The 21,005-nt window shown below is 45.3% G+C and overlaps 1 protein-coding gene across 2 annotated transcripts in view; it reads left to right on the top strand.

Moving 5' to 3' along the window:
* The window catches only part of UNC79 (unc-79 subunit of NALCN channel complex), a 245,715-nt gene that overhangs the window by 43,655 nt on the left and 181,055 nt on the right, over positions 1-21,005 (top strand). For both annotated transcript variants that reach the window (XM_088464341.1, XM_088464340.1), the window contains exons 6-9: positions 1,916-1,971; positions 8,461-8,590; positions 11,565-11,629; positions 14,385-14,473. In XM_088464341.1, the coding sequence (XP_088320467.1) occupies positions 1,916-1,971; positions 8,461-8,590; positions 11,565-11,629; positions 14,385-14,473 (340 nt within the window). The remainder of the gene's footprint in view (positions 1-1,915; positions 1,972-8,460; positions 8,591-11,564; positions 11,630-14,384; positions 14,474-21,005) is intronic.

The raw sequence follows: 21,005 nt of genomic DNA, 5'->3' as shown, positions 1-21,005 counted from the left end.
ACAAATGAAATTTATACAGTCTAGCAGAATATATATCTAATGGTATTTGCACCCCAGTGTGGACGCCGGAGACTTTTACACCCACTGTGCGAAAGGTTATTCACATATTGTGGCTGCAAGATCTGTATGTAAAATTCCATTTATCTTATACTGTATGTAAAATTCATTGCTCTGTATGTTTGTTTGTCTGTCCGGTTATGCATTTGGACACCCCTGCACTGATTGTGATGAAACCAATGCAAGGTGGTCCAGTTGGATCCGGGCCAGGTTTTAGGGGGGTTAGGGTCCCGGTCGGACTTCCCGTTGGTTTATGCTGGCCAGAACTTTGACCTGGGGAGCCTGTGCTGAGCCTTACACTGGATGGATTTGGATGAAAACTTCATAGAGTGGTAACATTGGATCCCAGAAAACATACTAGGAGGTTGAGGTCCCAGTCAGACCTCCCGTTGGTGTACACTGAGCAGAACTTTGACCCGGTGACCCTGGCCAGACCATGACCCGGGGAGCCTATTCTGGGCCTTCAACTTGATAGATTTGGATGAAAACTTCACAGGGGTGGCAATTAGTCTGAGATGCCTAATAGAGTGGTTGGGGTCCTGGTTGGACCTCACGACGGAGTGCGCCGGTCAGAACTTTGACCCAGGGAGATTGTTCTGGACATTCCACTGGATGCATGTGGACGACATCACATACTTTGGACTAAAACTTCACCTTGGATTCCAGAACACATACTAGGGGGATCATGTCCCGATCATGCCTTCCGTTGTACGCTGGGCAGAACTTTGACACGGGGAACCTGTTCTGAGCCTTCTGCTGGATGGATTTGGACGAAAAACTTCACAGAGTGTTAACATTGGATCCCAGAAGACACACTAGGGGGTTTGGGGTCCCGGTCAGACCTCCAGTTGGTGTACGCTGGACAGAACTTTGACCCGGGGAGCCTGTTCTGGGCCTTCCACTGGATGGATTTGGATGAAAACTTCACAGAGGAGTGGCAATTGGTCTGTGATGGAGTGGTTGGCGTCGGACCTCACAGCGGAGTGTGCCGGACAGAACTTTGACCTAGGGAGCCTATTCTGGGCCTTCCATTGGATGGATTTGGATGACATCACATAACAAAACTTAATAACTTGAAGATTTAAACCCGGGCAATGCCAGATACTTCAGCTAATATGCATTATATGAATGCATTGTCCACTTACAAAGTATGAACGGTGCCCCATTGTAAAGAGAAGTTAATGTCACCTGCCATTAAAAAAAAAAAAACCAAATGCTTAGAGGCGATGTTTCAAGCCTTGGAGAGAGAATAAGTGGAGAAGTTTCCCATAGCATCCGACTGTGCTGGATAAATGATAATCATATGCTGATTGGTTGCTTTGGGAATGCTCCACTTTCTCTCTCTCCAAGGCTTGATACATCTCCCTTCTTGTGTCTGGCGTAAAAGCTTTGTACCAGCCAGTGTGGAAGCAGGATATTCCTTTATGTCGTCCCAATCTTCACCCATCGTAGCTCATTAATATCTGCAGCTCTGAGGGGAAACGGCCCAGATAGGCAGAGCTGGTTTGTGTACACCTGTAAAGGCCGGTAGATTTCCCACACACAATGACGGGTGTCACTGTCCCTGCCTTGGGCAAGTGGTGTGTGGGATTGCAAATCGTCCACCACTAACTGCTTCCTCCAAAATGGGAACATGTCAAATACAGCCATCTGGTGTCTTCCCATGTAAGGAAATAACACTTTATTAAGTCCATGCTATAGATCTGATAAACAAAGAGTCAGAGATACTGAATTACAATCTCACGCTTTATAACTGGTGAGATAAATATTTGGTCAGCCGGTTTATTTACATGGGTGCACATATGTGTCCTGTTTATTGACTGTGTAATCATTATGGTTTGTGTTTATTGTTCCTTAGTGTATCACTGCCAGCTGCTGGAGTGTCTAATGAAGTACAAGCAGGAAGTATGGAAAGTAAGTGAGAACCATACATTACCTGTATATATCTAAAGGATGCTGAAGTACCTGTCACGTTCTAATGTGTAGGCATCTGCCATCCAACGTGGTTACCAGGGGCAGGACCTGGCTGAGTGCACTGGAGTCCGTCACTGGTCCCCCAGCCCTGGGAATATTCCTGTGTACACCAATGAGTGCGTTCTAATGTGTATCCATCTGCCATCCAACGTGGTTACCAGGGGCAGGACCTGGCTGAGTGCACTGGAGTCCGTCACTGGTCCCCCAGCCCTGGGAATATTCCTGTGTACACCAATGAGTGCGTTCTAATGTGTAGGCATCTGCCATCCAACGTGGTTACCAGGGGCAGGACCTGGCTGAGTGCACTGGAGTCCGTCACTGGTCCCTCAGCCCTGGGAATATTCCTGTGTACACCAATGAGTGCGTTCTAATGTGTAGGCATCTGCCATCCAACGTGGTTACCAGGGGCAGGACCTGGCTGAGTGCACTGGAGTCCGTCACTGGTCCCCCAGCCCTGGGAATATTCCTGTGTACACCAATGAGTGGGTGAGAGGAATACAAGCAGACATTATTCCTATGGGAACTGGAGATACTCAACTTGTACTATGTAGGACACTTTCCTTCTAATCATTTCCAGATTATTTTAGGATTAATCTGTAATTGCTGTAGGTTAATCACCACTGGGCAGATACCTAATAGCATAGCTTAGAGAAAGAATCTTATTTGAGAATGCAATAAGCACTGACAAATGTCCTTTTTTACCATACGTTCCTGAGGGACTATAGACAGGCTGATCAGGACTACCACTGATGGAGAAATGGGGGTACGACTTGGTTGATGGAAGACTAAAATCAGCCTCTCTGTCCTGTACAGGTGCTTAGCTCCACTAATATCTCATACAAGAGAGAACCACATAAGAAATCTTCATGGATAAACCATTAAATTGTTGTAATGCTGCTGTGAGCAGAATTGTAGGGGTCTCTGTAAAAAACGCAGGGGTTACCCAATTGTTGGTAAACTTTGGGTGACATATTTCAGAGTCAGTGTAGTGAGTCAGTGGTGTATTCGGATTATGTTGGGCTCTGGTTGGTACTCTAGGAGTGGATTGATAGATAAACAGTAACTAGATAGAGACCAAAAGGTAGAAAGCGAATGGTCAACAGGGACAAAAGGTTGACAGGGTCAAAAGATTGACAAGTAAATGGTCGACATGGGCTTAGGTCGACCGTGTCAAAAGGTCAACATGCAAATCGTCGACACCGAACAGGTTGACACATTTTTTTTCTTCTGTTATTTTAACCCAAATACTAATCTTAACCCCCTCTATCCTGGTGGCTAACCGTAACGCTCCCCCTATTGCCCACCTTCCGCAGCGTAACCCTAACCCCTGCCAAGTGCCTAACCCTGATCCTAAAAATCATGAAAAATAATGTGTTGACCATTTTCTGTGTTGACCGTTTGACCAGGTCGACATTTTAACAGTGTTGACCATTTACCTGTTGACCTTTTGACCGGTCAACCTAAGTCCCTGTCGACCTATTCACTGTAGGTGGCTATCTATTGACTGTCTATTTAGTTATAGTGGTATCTACCATCCAGATACCCTCTAGAAATGGGCTACCTACTTTTTTGCTATATGACCCATTTTGCGTTCTAATTTCACAAAGCTTTATTAGACACCAAAACATAGCATTATGCCCGCAGCATATTTTTTGGCAAAATTGTGCCTATTTTGGCAGCGCATGAATAGGTTTGCACCCCAAGCTCTTTGCGCTGCCATCAAGACTTCCTTTGCAATCATGACAAGCTGTGCCCATGTCCAGTCCATCCTTATTCAGGGATCAGAATAAAGAGGGATTTTGGGGTATGTTTGCTAGCTTTTTTCACGATTCGTTTTAATTTTCTTGTTGATGTTTACGAACCGCCAGGCACAGGTATAACAGAGGAGGTTGGGTTTGGGTAGAAGAACATGAGCATGTGGGATGCAGTTCCTAATTTATACCAGATACACCGACAATGACAAGAACAACATCAGTGTGAAATACAGACTTTGTGATCATTGCAGATATGTTTTAATGCAACTGAAACGCGCCTGATTAATACAAGTGAATAACAGCCATAAGCACCATCTGTCATCTTATTTACACCAGCCCATATCTACTTGTAACATCTCCTGATGTTCTACTTCACAGTGTTCAGCTTAGTGCACCCTCATTTATCTATTATATACAGTAGCTAATGAGTTTTAACGATAACCTTTTTGTCAAGTTCTTCATAGACGTTTTTGCTTACCTTTACATAGTGCCCCTGTGCCCGGCTGCTGATAGATTGACAGAAAGGTCAGGCTGTTGGTATAGGCACGCTGTCTCTGAGGCCGGCTTCCCCTATACCTGACAACCCTCCAGCTCATCGGCAATGACGTATCTAGGACGCATCTAGGCTCAGGACAGTCTGGCCGAGATCAGGGCTATTTTGAGATCTGTGGTGTAGAGACCTCAGGGACTGGCTGATGCTGATATGAGAGTGCTTTCTCCTTAGTCACACTATGAAGGAACCTTGAAAGTACAACACTCTCAACCTCATCTATGATGCATATAAAGCAGCGGAGGCATCATACAGCACTCTCACTGATTGGCGCTGGTGTTCTTACGTTATCCCCAAAGTGCTGAGGTGGGGAGTGAGATTATTGATATGAAATAAATGGTTAGAGAGGGCTCAATACAGGGGAGTATATAATGGGTGCAAGGTGTGGGGTGCACACAGGCCCATTAGTTAAGGGGGCCCACTCTGCTCATCCTGCACCATTGGCTATACTTACCTTTTCCGCTGCTGCTGCAGGCATCACCTTAAAAATGGTGCTGGTTGCCATTTATCCAGAAATGGCGCAGTCGCCAATTTACCGGTGATATATACGCACACACAGTAGAGTTTTGAAAGTGTATGTTCCGGCCTACGGCTCATTCTTAGGGTGGTTCCTGTTTTGCAGAAGAGCGTGCTGCCATTTGCACTCTGAAATAGGACCTGAATTCAGGATTTTGCACCAGCTGAGAGCTGGCAGAACTCGCGTTTTGCCCTATATTTTTGCTAACAGCAGCTCTTTTGATATTTCTTCATGTCCAAAAATATAGCTGCAAACCTTGAAAGAATCTCCAAATTCTACTAAGTAAGTGTGTAGTCCAAATACAAAAGAAAAACGTTTTCCATAAGCCATCCTGTGTGCAGGCTCGTCTGACAAAGCCACGCAATAGGTTCTGCACTAAGGGCCTGGCTCTGTGACAGATACATCTGCGCCCCACTCAGTTTATGCTATTGGGAGAATTCGCATTGTATACTAAACATCCTTGCGCCTGAATGTGGAAGCCTATCCCGCCCACTGTTCTTACATCCACAGACACCATCATTTGTATTTGGGCTTACACCAGTCCCATGCTGGGTGCAAGATCCGGCTGAAACAGGCGTCCCATCTCCGTCTGCAAGCTGCGATCGAGCAAGGAAGTTAATCGACTCTCATGATACTCCCACAAGACTGAAGAGTTCTGTGCAAATGCATGGTCACCACCCAGAAACATCCTTTCCATGGAAAGTGTGATCCATCGATGAACAGATCTAGCACTAGCCATCTCCTTCCACGTGCAGATACCTGATCAGGCACATGCGCAAGAGCAAATTTCTTTCTCATTGAAATCCGCAAGATCCGCGCTCATTGCGACTTGCATGCGATTCAGAGTCAGCCACTAAGGGGTATATTTATCAAAGGTCGTGTTTACGTTCGTTTTGATGTACGATTTAGCTCACCTCAAATCAAATCAAATTGAAAGTACAAATCCCTCTTCAAATCTCACATTTACTAACGTTCGATTTTAGAAGCATTTTCTAAATCAAATTTGATTTGTTTCGTTTTTGAACAGTGATTTGCTGTTCGATTTTGCATGTTCATGTACAAATCGAACAGCAAATCCCACTTCAAAACGAACTGCAAGCCCCGACTGAATAGAACTGCTTCATGCTTTCACTTTCAGCATGAGCAGTTCGATTTCACACAGATACATGCAGACATCAGTGAGATGCCTGCATGTATCTTACTGTGACAAGCTTAGAAAGAGTTCAATTTAAAAAAATAAAATGACATGGGATCTTCCCCTAAATACACAACCAGCCCGGACTTTCCATAGCCAGTCCTGGTTGTGTAAGTACAGGGAAAAAATTGTGTAGTGTTCCACTGTACTAAGCACCCCTTCATTGGCCCCTGACTAGCAGTCAGGACTGATGTTTCAGCTGGGGAGCCTGGTGATAGGGCTCCCCCAGCTGTGGCATCAGCCCCACGCTAGAAAGGGTCCGGGGCTGGTTGTGGGAATTACAGGGGAACCCTACGCAATTTTTTCTCTTGTAATATCCAGAACCAGGACCGGATCAGAGCCCAGTGCTGGTTGTGGTTTATTCCCTGTACTTACACAACCAGGACTGGCTATGAAAAGTCCGGGGCTGGTTGTGTATTTAGGGGGGGGACCCCATGCCATTTTTTTTTACTTTAACTCTTTCTAAGCTTTTTACAGTAAGATACATGCATGCATCGCACTGATGTATGCATGTATCTGTATCAAAACGAACTGCTCATGCTAAAATCGAAAGCATAAATCAGGTCTATTCATTTGGTGATTTAAATTTTGATTTGAAGTTCGATTTTGTGTTCGATTTCAAATCGAACAATAGTAAATAAGGGATTTCTGTGTTTTTTTATGTAAAAGTACCGATGTTTTTCTGATGTTCGATTTTGAGTGGGATTTGAGTGAAATTCTGTTTTATGTTCGATTTTACATTCAATTTTGCCTTTAGTAAATCTCCAAATGCAAAATCGAATGAAAATCGAATGTGAAATCACACTAAAATCAAAATCGAACTTTAGTAAATTTACCCCTAAACGTGCAAATTACTTCTGGTTCACAAGTTTGTTATATATATCTGTGACCAGGTGACTTTTTCCTGCATTCCTATTGGTCATTTTTATGGTTATTTATAGCTCAAATTACCGGTGACTTGGTAAATTGTTTTTAGGACCTACAAATGGAAAAATTTGATTATAAAAATTAACAAATGTTTGTACTGAGCTTTTCATATACAGAACAGGTACAATGGTCGGCAGTGCCCTCCAGGCTGCACACCGCACATGTCTATGTACAAATGTCTTCTTCTTCTTCACGCTAATGATGCTACACTGCTCCGCAAACACAACATCTAATTTAATTGGAGCACCAAGACTAAAAAGCTTCTGAAGAAACTTTGCTGTAAAGGGAAACTAGTAAGGCTGATGTGGCTATACTGTGCGTTAGAGGTGGCTATACTGTGCGTTAGAGGTGGCGATACTGTGCGTTTGCATTTGGTGCAGCTGATATATCACTTTGCCGGCCTTCGCACTCCACCTCAAGGCTGAGGTGGCCAGATTGTGCATCTGCTTTGGATCAGGTGAAAAAGAACTCTGCTGGCTACTGCATCTTATTTTGCTCACAAACGGGACACAGCAGTGACGAGCAACCTCCCTAATTGCGTCTCACGGCGGCCAGCCGCAAGCGGCACGTCTCTGGACTTATAGCAATGACGAGTGTGGGGAATGTAAGTTTGCGGTTAGCTAAGGACAGTACGGACGGGGAGAATAGCTGGAAGTGGAGCTGCAGACAGGTAATTTCTTCTTTCCTACACGACCAGGAGCACAGCAGCAAGTCACTATACACCTTCCCAAGCTCCCATTTATACGTTCTGGGCCAACGCAAGTACATACCTACCAGTGACTTTTGTAGGTTTGCTGGAATATTTTTTCTTGTGATACATTTGCATCAAGTCAGCTGCTCTAATAACAATACTAAATTGGATATTCATCCGTGTGAGTTGATTTTGCACAGTTATTGCTGAAAAATATCATGTCAATATTTATGTCCTTTGATTTAAGGCTTTTTTTAACTTTATATTTTACATGTCATGTAATGGATACAGTATTACATTTATTTGTACAAAAACCATGAGTTGTATTTAGCTTTTTAGTATTGGCACTCCAATTAAATTAGATGTTGTGTTTGTAGCTGTTTTCAGCTAAAAAAAAGGGAATTGGCAATTTCTCTTGGGATCAGCATCAACCATAAGTGGCAGACTACATTAGTTATTACACTGCTATGCAAACCCATGCACTTTCGCGGAAAGCTACAATTGAGGCAAATTTCTACAATTGCGCAAAATGGCAGTTTACACATCATGTTGGAACTTCACATATGAGGTTCAGAGGATACGTTTTGGTGAGAGGTTCTGACAGATCCCTGCCTTCCTGGGCATGATCTGGGGGTGTCCTGAATTACAGATAAAATGGCCTAATATATTTTAAAGGTTCTGGATCAATTTTTCTATGCAAATTCGGTTCGTCATTCAGTTATTGTAAATTTGGTTCACAACGCTGTGCAGGATTCTCACTGGTTTCTCTAATTTATTTGATCACTTTCCCACCAGGATTTGCTGTATGTCATCGCCTACGGACCCTCCCAGGTGAAGCCGCCAGCTGTACAAATGCTGTTCCATTATTGGCCTAATTTAAAACCTCCGGGGGCAATCAGTGAGTACCGGGGGCTACAGTACACAGGTGAGCCGGACAGCAGGTCCCCCCGACCACACCAAGGCCAATTTATAATCTGACAAATAGTGTTAGACAAGACAGTAAGGGGTACATTTACTAAAGTGAGAGTTTTTAGAAGTGGAGATGTTGCCCATAGCAACCAATCAGATTCTACTTAACATTTATCTAGCACCTTCTAGTAGATAATAGCTGGAATCGGATTGGTTGCTATGGGCAACATCTCCACTTCTGAAAACTCTCACTTTAGTAAATTTACCCCTAAGGGTTATTCACAGACCCTTTAAAATTACCCATTCCATCAGGTACAATAGGCTCTGCTCCTGGACTTCAATCTTAATTTATGATTGGAGTCACCTGTGGTGAAACACCTTTCTTATCAATTAATTAGTTCAGCACAGGTGACTGCAATCATAAATTGAGAGGGAAGTCCAGGAGCAGAGCATTTTATACCTGATGGAAGGTGTCATGTTGGAGGATCTGCATTTATGATCTACACAATACGCGAATGTGCAGAGCATTTTATTTTCCACAAATGCGCCTAACTGCTTTGCACATATACAAGAACCCATTAGCATTCTAGCTTCTGAAGCTGCCCTGTAAAATACGTCTATTGGTCCATCTGCAAATGAGCATAGTGGAAGGTGTCTGAAAATCCCTACAAAATCTGTTCTACTATCACCCTAGAGCAACTTTTTTTAAATTAATTTTAGTTTCTGTGTGTAATCTATTTCACAGGTGCGTCTGTAATCCCTGAAGCCGACTGATTAAATGGAGTTCTGCTCCCTCCAGAAAGTTGTATTTTGACTGATCACTAGAACTATTAGCTATAACAGCTATTGGAGTGACAATATATGGTGATACTGCAATGGGGGACGAACGACATCCAATCAGATTGGTTCATGGTCTACAGGTGACCCTGACAACGAGAGAACACATAAGCGGAAGAGTCAGCTGTGATTGTGCTGGAATATTAGCAGGAGGGTAGGGTATTCATCCCTTAACTGCCAATTTTACCCATAAAAAATGGGGAAATGAAGATAAAAAGGGGGTAACTCTACATGTGGGATGTAGTTATTATCCCTGTTGTTGGGATTCCGGTGCTCAGAATTCGAGAGCCAGAATCCTGACACCAGTCAGAATCCCAACCGCCGACATCCTGACAGTAAGTATTGGGGTTAGGGGGAGGGATAGCGTTAGTAGTTAGGGTTAGGCATTAGAGGGAGGGTTAGGGTTAGGCACTAGGTTGGGAGGGTTAGGTTTAGGCTGCGGGGAGGGAGGGTTAGGGGTAGCGGAAGGAGAGTATACTTACCTCCTTATGTTGGCGTTGTGACCGCCGGGATCCCGAGCACCGGACCATCCCGTACCCAACTGAACAGCCCTAACTCCAATATTACTGAGAGAAGCAGGTAGTTTGTTAAGGCCATGTAGTAAATGAACAAACTCAATACATTCATAATGAATCAATTACTACATCACCCAATGTACTGGGCTGCCCTGCAGCCTATGCCTGGTTGTCTTATATGGTAAATATAGGATGGGTAGTAGTAGTACACAAGCGTCAGTCTAGGGCATCACATACACTAAATATAGCCCTGGTTAGGGGAAGGCGTTCAGTTAGTTATCAGGTTTGTTAGTTTCAGTCCATTCAGATGTTTATTGGGGCAGATTCAATTAGCCGCGAGGTTCTGCTGGAACTTTGCCCTGTAAAGGCGCGCATCCACTAGACGAGAAAAATGAGCAATTGAACGATTACGACAAGTGGAGATGTTGCCCATAGCAACCAATCAGATTCTACTTATCATTTATCTAGTACTTTCTAGAAGATAATTGCTGGAATCTGATTGGTTGCTATGGGCAACACCTCCACTCCTATAAACCTGCACTGTAGTAAATATACCCCTAAAGGTGCATACACACACTACGATTTTTTGAATGATTATTGTTAAACGATATCGTTTAAAGATAATCATTTGAAACAATCGTTCACTTTCTGAGTCAAACGATGAACAATTATTGTTCATGCGCGTTCACGTTTGTAGTTTGTAGTTTGTAGTTTGTAGTTCAGTCAGACTTGTCAACTCAACGATTTTCATTAAGTTAATATGCAAAAATCGTTTGTAGTTCATAAAAATCGTTCATTACATTTAGTAAATGAACAACTTTAGTAAACGATTTTAGTTAATTTTTTCAAGGGAAAAAATCGTTTACTAAAATCGTTCATTAACTAAATCGTTGTGTGTGTATGCAGCTAATGGAGCGTACACACGGTCAGATTTGTCAGACTTGTCAGATTTGTCAGATGAACGACTGAACGATTGAACGATTTGAACAATTTGAACGATTTTACCAAAGTTTTGAACGATTTGAACGATTTGAACGATTGAACGATTTTTGACTGCATTAAAATGAATGGAATCGTCCAAGTCTGACTGCAAACCCATCAGATGTCAGATATCGTTATCTGACAAACGGGAACGCGCATCGTTGATCGTCCATCGTTCAGGCATGTCAGATATGAACGATTTTCCTTCAGATATGAACGACTGAACGATTTTTAAATCGTTATCGTTCATATCTGAAGGAAAAATCTGATCGTGTGTATGCACCATAAGTGTTAACTGAGACTTTGGGGCCCGCAAGATCCAGACATGTGCGCAATTTCCGTATATATTTAAACCGGCAATCATTTAAAAGGCAAAACCAAGCTGTTTTGCCTTTTAAATGGTTGCTGCTTTAAAATATGGGTTGACTCACCAGAATGGCACCTGTGCCTGCATTTTGCAGGATATTACATAAGTCCCTTTTGCTGTATATGACCAATGACATCATGCTTTCCTTCCTATAGGTGGCGCTTGTTATACCATATAAAAATAGCTTTCTTGCATTATTATTAACAAGCTTTATCCTGCTGTGCAGTGTATACGTCAGAGCATGTGAGGGACACGTGGTCAGTATTAATGTCAAGTTATGTCTCCGCCAGCCTGGAATCCCATCCACTGCCAGCATATTGAGTGCCACAATGCCATCAACAAGCCTGCGGTGAAGGTAGAAAATCTCCATCTTTATTTGCTGTTCACAGAACAAAGTTATATTGTGCCACCCACCAGCTGCTAGTGGTCACTGCAATGGAGGGCTTTTATCAGGCAGTATTTGGGATATCCATGTTTATTTTACACCCTATTGCTTCTGCTAAATCCTCTTAAAACTAATCCTAATCCGACATGTGAGTTAAGGGCTGCAGTAATAAATAATTAATGGGTCCTATATATAAAGCACAATAGAGAGAACAGCAGGGAAATGTAAGTTTACTCAGTACGGTACTTAAGGGCCTATTTACTAAACTAAAATTCCACCGCTATTCATGGGGAAATGAATTTCCCGCATTGAGGTAGCAGAGGTATTTAAATGATGAGATATTGCACAGAGTTCCAATCCAGATCAGACTCGGAAATACAGCCGGCGCCGACCCAGGATATTCTCGAGTCAGCGATATACCCGGATTTTTCGGCATTGAAGTGGACGCTTGGAGATGACGTCATCTCCAAGTGCCACTGAAGCCGGACCAATCGGCCAGCATGCGGCTCGCTCCAGGTCATCGTGACCCGGAGTGCACCATTCACACTGCAGGGTTACTCCCGTGTTAAACCCTGCAAGTTACCTGGGTTGGAATGCCGGGTCACTCGACCCGGCGATCCAACCCTCTCCCCTTTTACACCAAGGAGCTACCCGGGTTAACCCTGCAATAACCCAGGTTTTAGCTCCGGTGTAAAAGAGGTATTAGAAAGGTGAAGAAGGATCCCTTCAGATCCCCCTCCCATGAGCAGGGATACAGGCAGGACAGAACCAGGCAGCGTAGTGTTTCATAGCTACGATCAGCGTAGAAAGAAAAGGTCGCACCCCGTGCAAGGTGCACACTCTTTGTCAAAGCGTGCGGCCTCCAATATGAGCAAATAAACATTTTCGCAACCAGTTTAGCATCACACCCACGACACTCCCATAACACCCCCATAAGACAGACCATCACAGCATGTTCACATAGCCACCTCCCTGTCATGACCCAGGATCACCCAACACATATCCTAGACACTTCAAATACCATGTGTCTGAATCGCAACTACGCCGCTTTGTGTACACGTTAGAATCCAATTATCCTACTAGTATGTTTTTGGATTGTGGGACGAAACTAAAGCACCCAGCAGAAACTAACACAAACATGGGGAGAACATACAAACTACACACAGGTAGGGCGTTCTATGAATCAAACCCAAGACCTTGGTGTTGTCAGGTAATAATGCTAAGCACTAAGTAAGGATCCAGTCCTAATGCTTTTTTTTCATGGAGGGAAAATACTGGACATCTTAGATTTACACTATTGGTAGCATCGCTGTGCCCCCAATAAATCGTGCAGACTCATGGGTTGTTTGTTATTGCTTTGTTCTTCCCTGTTTGCGTCCTTTGAAGATTCTTCTTCTCCAGCTGGGCTTCATTCAAGATTTAGCACCAATGCCCTCAGGTTTTTAATTACGTTTCTAAACGTGAACTCTAAACCCTTCTCTGCCCCAAGTGAGAAAACACAGGAAAAACTGTGTGAGTGGAATCTGCAGGGTTGGGGTTTGTAGGCAGGAGACGATTGTATAAATGTCTTTCAGATGACTTTAATGCATGTCAGATTGAAACATGGATAACTATTAATTGAGATATTAAGAACTTGTTTTACCTATACTGACTCTATATTTGTATTGGATCATGGGGTAAACATTTTTCATACAAGTTATTGTAATGTGAGCGACAATATTTCAGAATGGGCAACAGGTAAGTAACAAACCACCTGTAAACATGTAAAAATCATATGGTGAATGTAATTCACTCATTATACCACTAGATGTCACCAAGAGATTGTTTTTAAGAATGTAGTGTAGCAAGTGGATAAAGTATTTTCCAAAAGAATATAAAATAAAAAGTGATTACAAAATTATACTTTTAGCTGCCAACTCTATAGACTATAAGGTATCATCAAAAGGACAGGTTCAAATGAATCCATAAACAAGTCAGAGGCTACTTAATTTTTTAGCCGGAGGTGCTGTCCATACAGGCTTTTTTCTTTTTGTTGCTGAAACTTTTCTTTTTTTTTCTTTTTAAATGTTACTAATTTGCAGTCCTGCCTAGTAAAAGGGACTCTACAGATGCTTTACATCCATACCCATGCAGGCTATTATCAGGCAGCTAAGTGGTGTACAGTGTCTATATCAATCAGCACTTAATCCCCATATGGGTAACCGTGGCAACATGCAGGCCAACATCAAAGCACCATATGACAGGGTCGATGTCCACTTTGAACACATACCTGGACGGCCATATTACAGAAGACCTGGTAGTCTAGCACACAAGCTGAGCAGCTTGATCGATTTGGGGGTAAATTAGGACCTATTAATGCATTCAGAGGATGACCAAACCCAATTGATGAGCCCCATGTTTGATAATAATCCTTTCAAAATGAATATTGGTAATCGGGCACATATTTGGCCTAGACACATTGCGCTATGAGGCGACTGGCCCAGTATTGCAGCATTTGGCTAAGTTTCAAGTTGCATTACCACCTATAGATGCCCAAACATTTAAGTTTGCCAATTTTAAATAGCTTCAGAGAGGGTGTGTGGGCAGGAGAACCAATCATAAGCCATGGTCTCTGTGATTACTGCTCCTGATTGGTTCACCTTCATGTGTGACCCCCCCCCTGTAGTGTCACATAGGAAGCGTATTTGCTTGTCCCTGATAATAATCTGCTTGTGTCTCCCTGTAGATGTGTATAGACGCCACTCTCTCTGTGGCACTGGGAGACAAGCCGCCCCCGCTATACCTGTGTGAGGAGTGCAGCCAGAGAATCACGGGGTAAGTCATTATATATCTAGTAGTCAAGTGTTGGAGTATAGTCATTGTTATTAGTTCAGATATAATGGGCTGACATTATTAAATATCAATATGCAAAAATAACAAAGAGCATCAATAATCAATAAAAAGAAACAAAAAAATAGAAAAACAAGTAAAATTGTCTTTGTTACAGGTGCTATCTGTAGATTTCGTCTTTTTATTTGTATATTCGTCTCTATCCAAACTATGCAAACAACAGCATAACCTACTTCTGAGGTGCTCAAAGAGTAGGAGAGGAATAGTATAGTGCAACACAAATTGCACTCTCATCAGTATACTAACACTATGGGGCATATTCAATGGGGCGCGAGGTTTAGCGAGGTAAAAAACCTTGCGCCCCTCACGTCCAATTTTCGAATACCGCAGGTATGTGCTCCCGTTACCCGTTTTATCCAATAAAAAAAAGTGGTTGCGGGGTTTTCAGCTCTGAAAACAAAACAAAACAAAAAATTCTGCACTTTCCTGCCCGGGGTTCTCTGGGGGTCTCCAGTGGTCTCCGCGGCTCCTGGAGGCCTCCCCTCTATCTTCTCACTGGAGAGGGGGCTGCTGGGAGGCTCCAGGGGCTGGTGGGAGAGACAAGGCCTGCTGGGAGATGTAGTTCTCCCAGCGCCTATACCGGGGGGCCACACTGACACTGGGGGGGACACACATACACCGGGGGTCACACACACACACTCACACTCACTCATACACACTCACACACGCGCACACTACATACTCACCGCTGTTGCTGGAGTCCGGGTCCCGGTGCTGGATGCAGAAGACAGCACTTCGGAAGGTGAGTAATTTCTGACTAATTAAGCTAATTGGAAACTACCAAAAGCTTAATTAGTTGTTAGGAGGGGTGACGCCGGGGCCGCAGAGCAAGTCCCACTGATTTTCTCTAAAATTATCGATTTTATAAAAAAATCACACTTGCTCTGGAGGTGCGAGAATAAGAACCTTGCGTCGCGCAAAAAAAAAAAATGTGCATAATTGAATAGCAAAAAACCAGCACCTGCTTTTCTCGCACACAATTGAATATGCCCCTATATGATAAACTTGTATTTTGGACCCATTCACTGGGTCGGTAGCTATTGTGTCCTGTGTTGCAATGTTTATTTTTTCCTCTATTTTCCCCTCTTCCTCCCATATCCCTCTCTGCCCTTCTTCCTCCCATCTCTCTCATCCCTCTTCCCATCACCCTCTCTCTCATCTCTCTTCCTACAGTACTTTTTCTCTCTCCCCCTCTTCCTCCCATCTCCCTCTCTCTCATCCCTCTTCCTGCCTTTTCTCTCTCACCCCTCTTCCTCCCATCTCCCTCTATCTGGCCCTCTTCCTCCTATTTTTCTCCCCCTCTTTTGCCGATCTCTCTCTCCCCTCTTCCACCATCTCTCTCTTCCCTTCTTCCTCCCATCTCTCTCTCCCCCTCTTCTTCCCATTTCTCTCTCTATCGCTCTTTCTTGAATTTCCTTGTTTCTCTGCCCCTCTTCCAACCATCTGTCTCTCCTTCTTCCACCATCTCTCTCTCCCCCTCTTCCACCTCTCCCTCCCCCTCTTTCTCCCATCTTTCTCTCGCCCTCCCACCTCTCTCTCCCCCTCTACCTCCCATCTCACTCTCTCTCCCTCCCATCTCACTCTCTCTGCCCCTCTTCTTCCCATTTCTCTCTCCCCCTCTTCCACCCATCTCTCTGTCATCCTCTTCCTCTCATCTCTCTCTTCCACTCATCCCCCCATTTCTCTCTCCCCCTCTTCCTCCCATCCCCCCCGTTCCTCCCATCTCACTCTCTCTGCCCCTCTTCCTCCCATCTCACTCTCTCTGCCCCTCTTCCTCCCATCTCTGTCCCCTTCTTCCTCCCATCTCCCTCTCTCATTACCCCTCTTCCTCCCATCTCCCTCTCTCATTACCCCTCTTCCTCCCATCTCTGTCCCCCTCTCCCTCCCATCTCCCTCTCTCATTGCCCCTCTTCCTCCCATCTCTGCCCCCTCTTCCTCCCATCTCCCTCTCTCATTACCCCTATTCATCCCATTTCTGTCCCCCTCTTCCTCCTTTCTCCCTCTCTTATTTCCCCTCTTCCTCTCATCTCTTTCTGCTCCTCTTCCTCCCACCTCCCTCTCTTTAGTGCTCCTCTTCCTCCCATCTCTTTCTGCTCCTCTTCCTCCCATCTCTGCCCCCTCTTCCTCCCATCTCCCTCTCTCATTGCCCCTCTTCCTCTCATCTCTTTCTGCTCCTCTCCCTCCCATCTCCCTCTCTCATTGCCCCTCTTCCTCCCACCTCCCCCTCTTTAATGCTCCTCTTCCTCCCATCTCTGTCCCCCTCTTCCTCCCACCTCCCTCTCTTTAATGCCCCTCTTCCTCCCATCTCTGTCCCCCTCTTCCTCCCATCTCTTTCTGCTCCTCTTCCTCCCACCTCCCTCTCTTTAATGCCCCTCTTCCTCCCATCTCTGTCCCCCTCTTCCTCCCATCTCTTTCTGCTCCTCTTCCTCCCACCTCCCTCTCTTTAATGCCCCTCTTCCTCCCATCTCTGTCCCCCTCTTCCTCCCACCTCCCTCTCTTTAATGCCCCTCTTCCTCCCATCTCTGTCCCCCTCTTCCTCCCATCTCTTTCTGCTCCTCTTCTTCCCACCTTCCTCTCTTTAATGCCCCTCTTCCTCCCATCTCTGTCCCCCTCTTCCTCCCATCTCTTTCTGCTCCTCTTCTTCCCACCTCCCTCTCTTTAATGCCCCTCTTCCTCCCATCTCTGTCCCCCTCTTCCTCCCATCTCTTTCTGCTCCTCTTCCTCCCACCTCCCTCTCTTTAATGCCCCTCTTCCTCCCATCTCTGTCCCCCTCTTCCTCCCATCTCTTTCTGCTCCTCTTCCTCCCACCTCCCTCTCTTTAATGCCCCTCTTCCTCCCATCTCTGTCCCCCTCTTCCTCCCACCTCCCTCTCTTTAATGCCCCTCTTCCTCCCATCTCTGTCCCCCTCTTCCTCCCATCTCTTTCTGCTCCTCTTCCTCCCACCTCCCTCTCTTTAATGCCCCTCTTCCTCCCATCTCAGTCCCCCTCTTCCTCCCATCTCTTTCTGCTCCTCTTCCTTCCATCTCTCACTCTCCGTAAATGGAGAGAAGCAAAATTTGTCTATAAAAACCACAGCGCTGGTGGGTGTTCAATAATCATCAACAAAATATAAAAAAGGTAAAAAATGGCTTGGTAAACAATTAAAACACTTTTAATAAGCTCTACGCATTTCTGTGTGGAAGTACCCCACACCTTCATCAGGAGCTCCTGGGGTACTTCCACACAGAAACACATAGAGCCCTATGGGTAGAGGATGCCTACCCATACAGTATGCTGGATTACTTTCATTTTAGAAGCCCATACACAGAGTTTCACACTGGACCTTTATATTACATCATCCGGACCAGCTGTACAAGTGCAGACACCTGTGGATTCCTCTCACTGCAGCACAAAATGAACACTGCGAGGAGACCTTGCTAACGTTGCCATGTTAGATACCTCTATCGGGTAATTCTGTTTTCTCTACTCGCTGGATAATCAACCGGAACTTTCACTACTTCATAACTTCCAATATTACTTTGAACTAGGGGTGTGCACCGGCCACTTTTCGTGTTTTGTGTTTTGGTTTTGGATCTGGATCTTTCTTCGTGTTTTGGATCTGGATTGGTTTTGCCAAAACCACCCTTCCGTGTTTTGGGTTCTGGGTTTTGTGTTTTGGATCTGTATTTTTTTGAAAAAAAGCATAAAAACAGCTAAAATCACAGAATTTGTAGGTTTTTCTGCTCCTATGCTATTATTAACCTCAATAACCTTAATTTCCACTCATTTCCAGTCTATTCTGAACACCTCACACCTCACAATAGTGTTTTTATGTCCAAAAGGTTGCACCGAGGTAGCTGGATGACTATGCTAAGCGACACGAGTGGGCGGCACAAACACGTGACCCATCTAGGAGTGACACTGCAGTGGCAGGCAGGATGGCAGTTAGAAAAACTAGGCCCCAAACTGTACATAATGCAAAGAAAAAAAGAGGTGCAAGATGGAATTGTCCTTGGGCCCTCCCACCCACCCTTATGTTGTATAAACAGGACATGCACACTTTAACAAATCAATCATTTCAGCGCCAGGGTCTGCCACACAACTGTGGCTGAAATGATTGGTTCGTTTGGGCCCCCACAAAACAAGCTGGCAATTAATGTGTCCCTGCACAAACTGGCTCTACGGAGGCAAGATGTCATCCTCATCCTCCTCATCCACCGATTCCTCACCCTCTTCAGTGTGTACATCCTCATCCTCACAAAGTATTAACTCGTCCCCACTTGAATCCACCACCACAGGTCCCTCTGTACCTTCTGGAGGCTGGTCTCCCTGGAAGAGCTGATAATTCATTTTGATGAACATCATCTTCTCCACATTCTATGGAAGCAACCTCCTACGCCTTTCGCTGACAAGGTTCCCGGCTGCACTAAACACTCTTTCGGAGTACACACTGGAGGGGGGGCAACTCAGGTAAAATAGAGCCAGTTTGTACAGGGGCCTCCAAATTGCCTCTTTTTCCTGCCAGTACAGGTATGGACTGTCTGACATGCCTACTTGGATGCTGTCACCGATGTAATCCTCCACCATTCTGTCAATGGTGACAGTATCATATGCAGTGACAGTAGACATGTCAGAAATTGTTGCCAGGTCCTTCAGTCCGGACCAGATGTCCAAACTTGGTCCTGCCTGCCCTGCATCACTGCCAGCGGGTTGCTTAGGATACCTAAGTTTTTTCCTGGCAGCCCCAGTTGCGGGAGAAAATGAAGAAGGAGCCGTTGACGTGTCACGTTCCGCTTCAGCTGACAGTGTGTTCACCAGCAGGTCTTTGCACCTCTGCAGGCTTGTGTCGGCCGGAAAGAGAGACACCACATAGGCTTTAAACCTAGGATCGAGCACGGTGGCCAAAATGTAGTGGTCTGATTTCAACAGATTGACCACCCTGGAATCCTGGCAAAGCGAATGAAGGGCTTCATCCACAAGTCCCACATGCCGAGCGGAATCGCTCCGTCTTAGCTCCTCCTTCACTTTCTCCAGCTGCTTCTGCAAAAGCCTGATGAGGGGAATGACCTGACTCAAGCTGGCAGTGTCTGAACTGACTTCACGTGTGGCAAGTTCGAAGGGCTGAAGAACCTTGCACAACACGGAAATCATTCTCCACTGCGCTTGAGTCAGGTGCATACCCCCTCCTTTGCCTATGTCATAGGTGGATGTATAGGCTTGTATGGCCTTTTGCTGCTCCTCCATCCTCTGAAGCATATAGAGGGTTGAGTTCCACCGCGTCACAACCTCTTGCTTCAGGTGATGGCGGGGCAGGTTCAAGAGTGTTTGCTGGCGCTCCAGTCTTCGGCACGCAGTCGCTGAATGGCGAAAGTGGCCAGAAATTTTTCGGGCCACCCAAAGCGTCTCCTGCACGCCCCTGTCGCTTTTCAGAAAATTCTGCACCACCAAGTTTATTGTGTGAGCAAAACATGGGACGTGCTGGAATTTGCCCAGATGTAATGCCCGCACAATATTGGTGGCGTTGTCAGATATCACAAATCCCCAGGAGAGTCTAAGTGGGGTAAGCCACTGGGCGATGATTTCCCTCAGTTTCTCTAAGAGGTTGTCGGCGGTGTGCCTCTTACTGAAACCGGTGATACACAGCGTAGCCTGCCTTGTAACGAGCTGGCGTTTCTGAGATGCTGCTACTGGTGACGCTGCTGCTGTTGCTGCGTAAGGTGATACATCTACCCAGTGGGCTGTCACAGTCATATAGTCCTTAGTCTGCCCTGTTCCACTTGTCCACATGTCCGTGGTTAAGTGGACATTGTGTACAACGGCATTTTTCAGGACACTGAGGACACTTTTTCTGACGTTTCTGTACAGTCTCGGTATCGCCTGCCTAGTGAAGTGGAATCTAGACGGGATTTGGAACCGGGGACACACTACCTCCATCAATTGTCTAAATCCCACTGCACTAATGGCGGATACCGGACGCACGTCTAACACCAACATAGCAGTCAAGGCCTCAGTTATACGTTTTGCTTCAGGATGACTGCTGTCGTACTTCATCCTCCTCGCTAAGGACTGTTGGAGGGTCAATTGTTTAGTAAAAGTAGTGGTGTTCCTACTTCCTCTCTGGGATGATGAACGACTCCCAGCAGCAGCAGCAACAGCAGCAGCGGCAGCAGTAGGCGTAGCAATGCAGGATCCTCCGGAGGAATCCCGGATAGGAGAGTCAGTCATGCCAGTGATATGGCCTGCAGGACTACTTCCGATCCTGACTAAGGAGGAAATTGACGAGGAGGGAGTTGACGGTGTGGTTTGCAGGCGCTTGGATACAACAGGACAACGGGATTTAGGTGTCCCTGGACTGCTTACGGTCTGAGCCAAAGTTTCTGAACTTGACAGTAACTTTTTATGAACGCGCTGCAGGTGCCGTATAAGGGAGGATGTTCCTAGGTGGTTGACGTCCCTACCCCTACTTATTTCACCTTTA

The sequence above is a fragment of the Taudactylus pleione genome, unplaced genomic scaffold (genome assembly GCF_031769625.1).
Source record: "Taudactylus pleione unplaced genomic scaffold, aTauple2 ptg001661l, whole genome shotgun sequence".
Lineage (NCBI taxonomy): Eukaryota > Metazoa > Chordata > Amphibia > Anura > Myobatrachidae > Taudactylus > Taudactylus pleione.
This window is presented reverse-complemented; position numbering and strand designations above follow the sequence as displayed.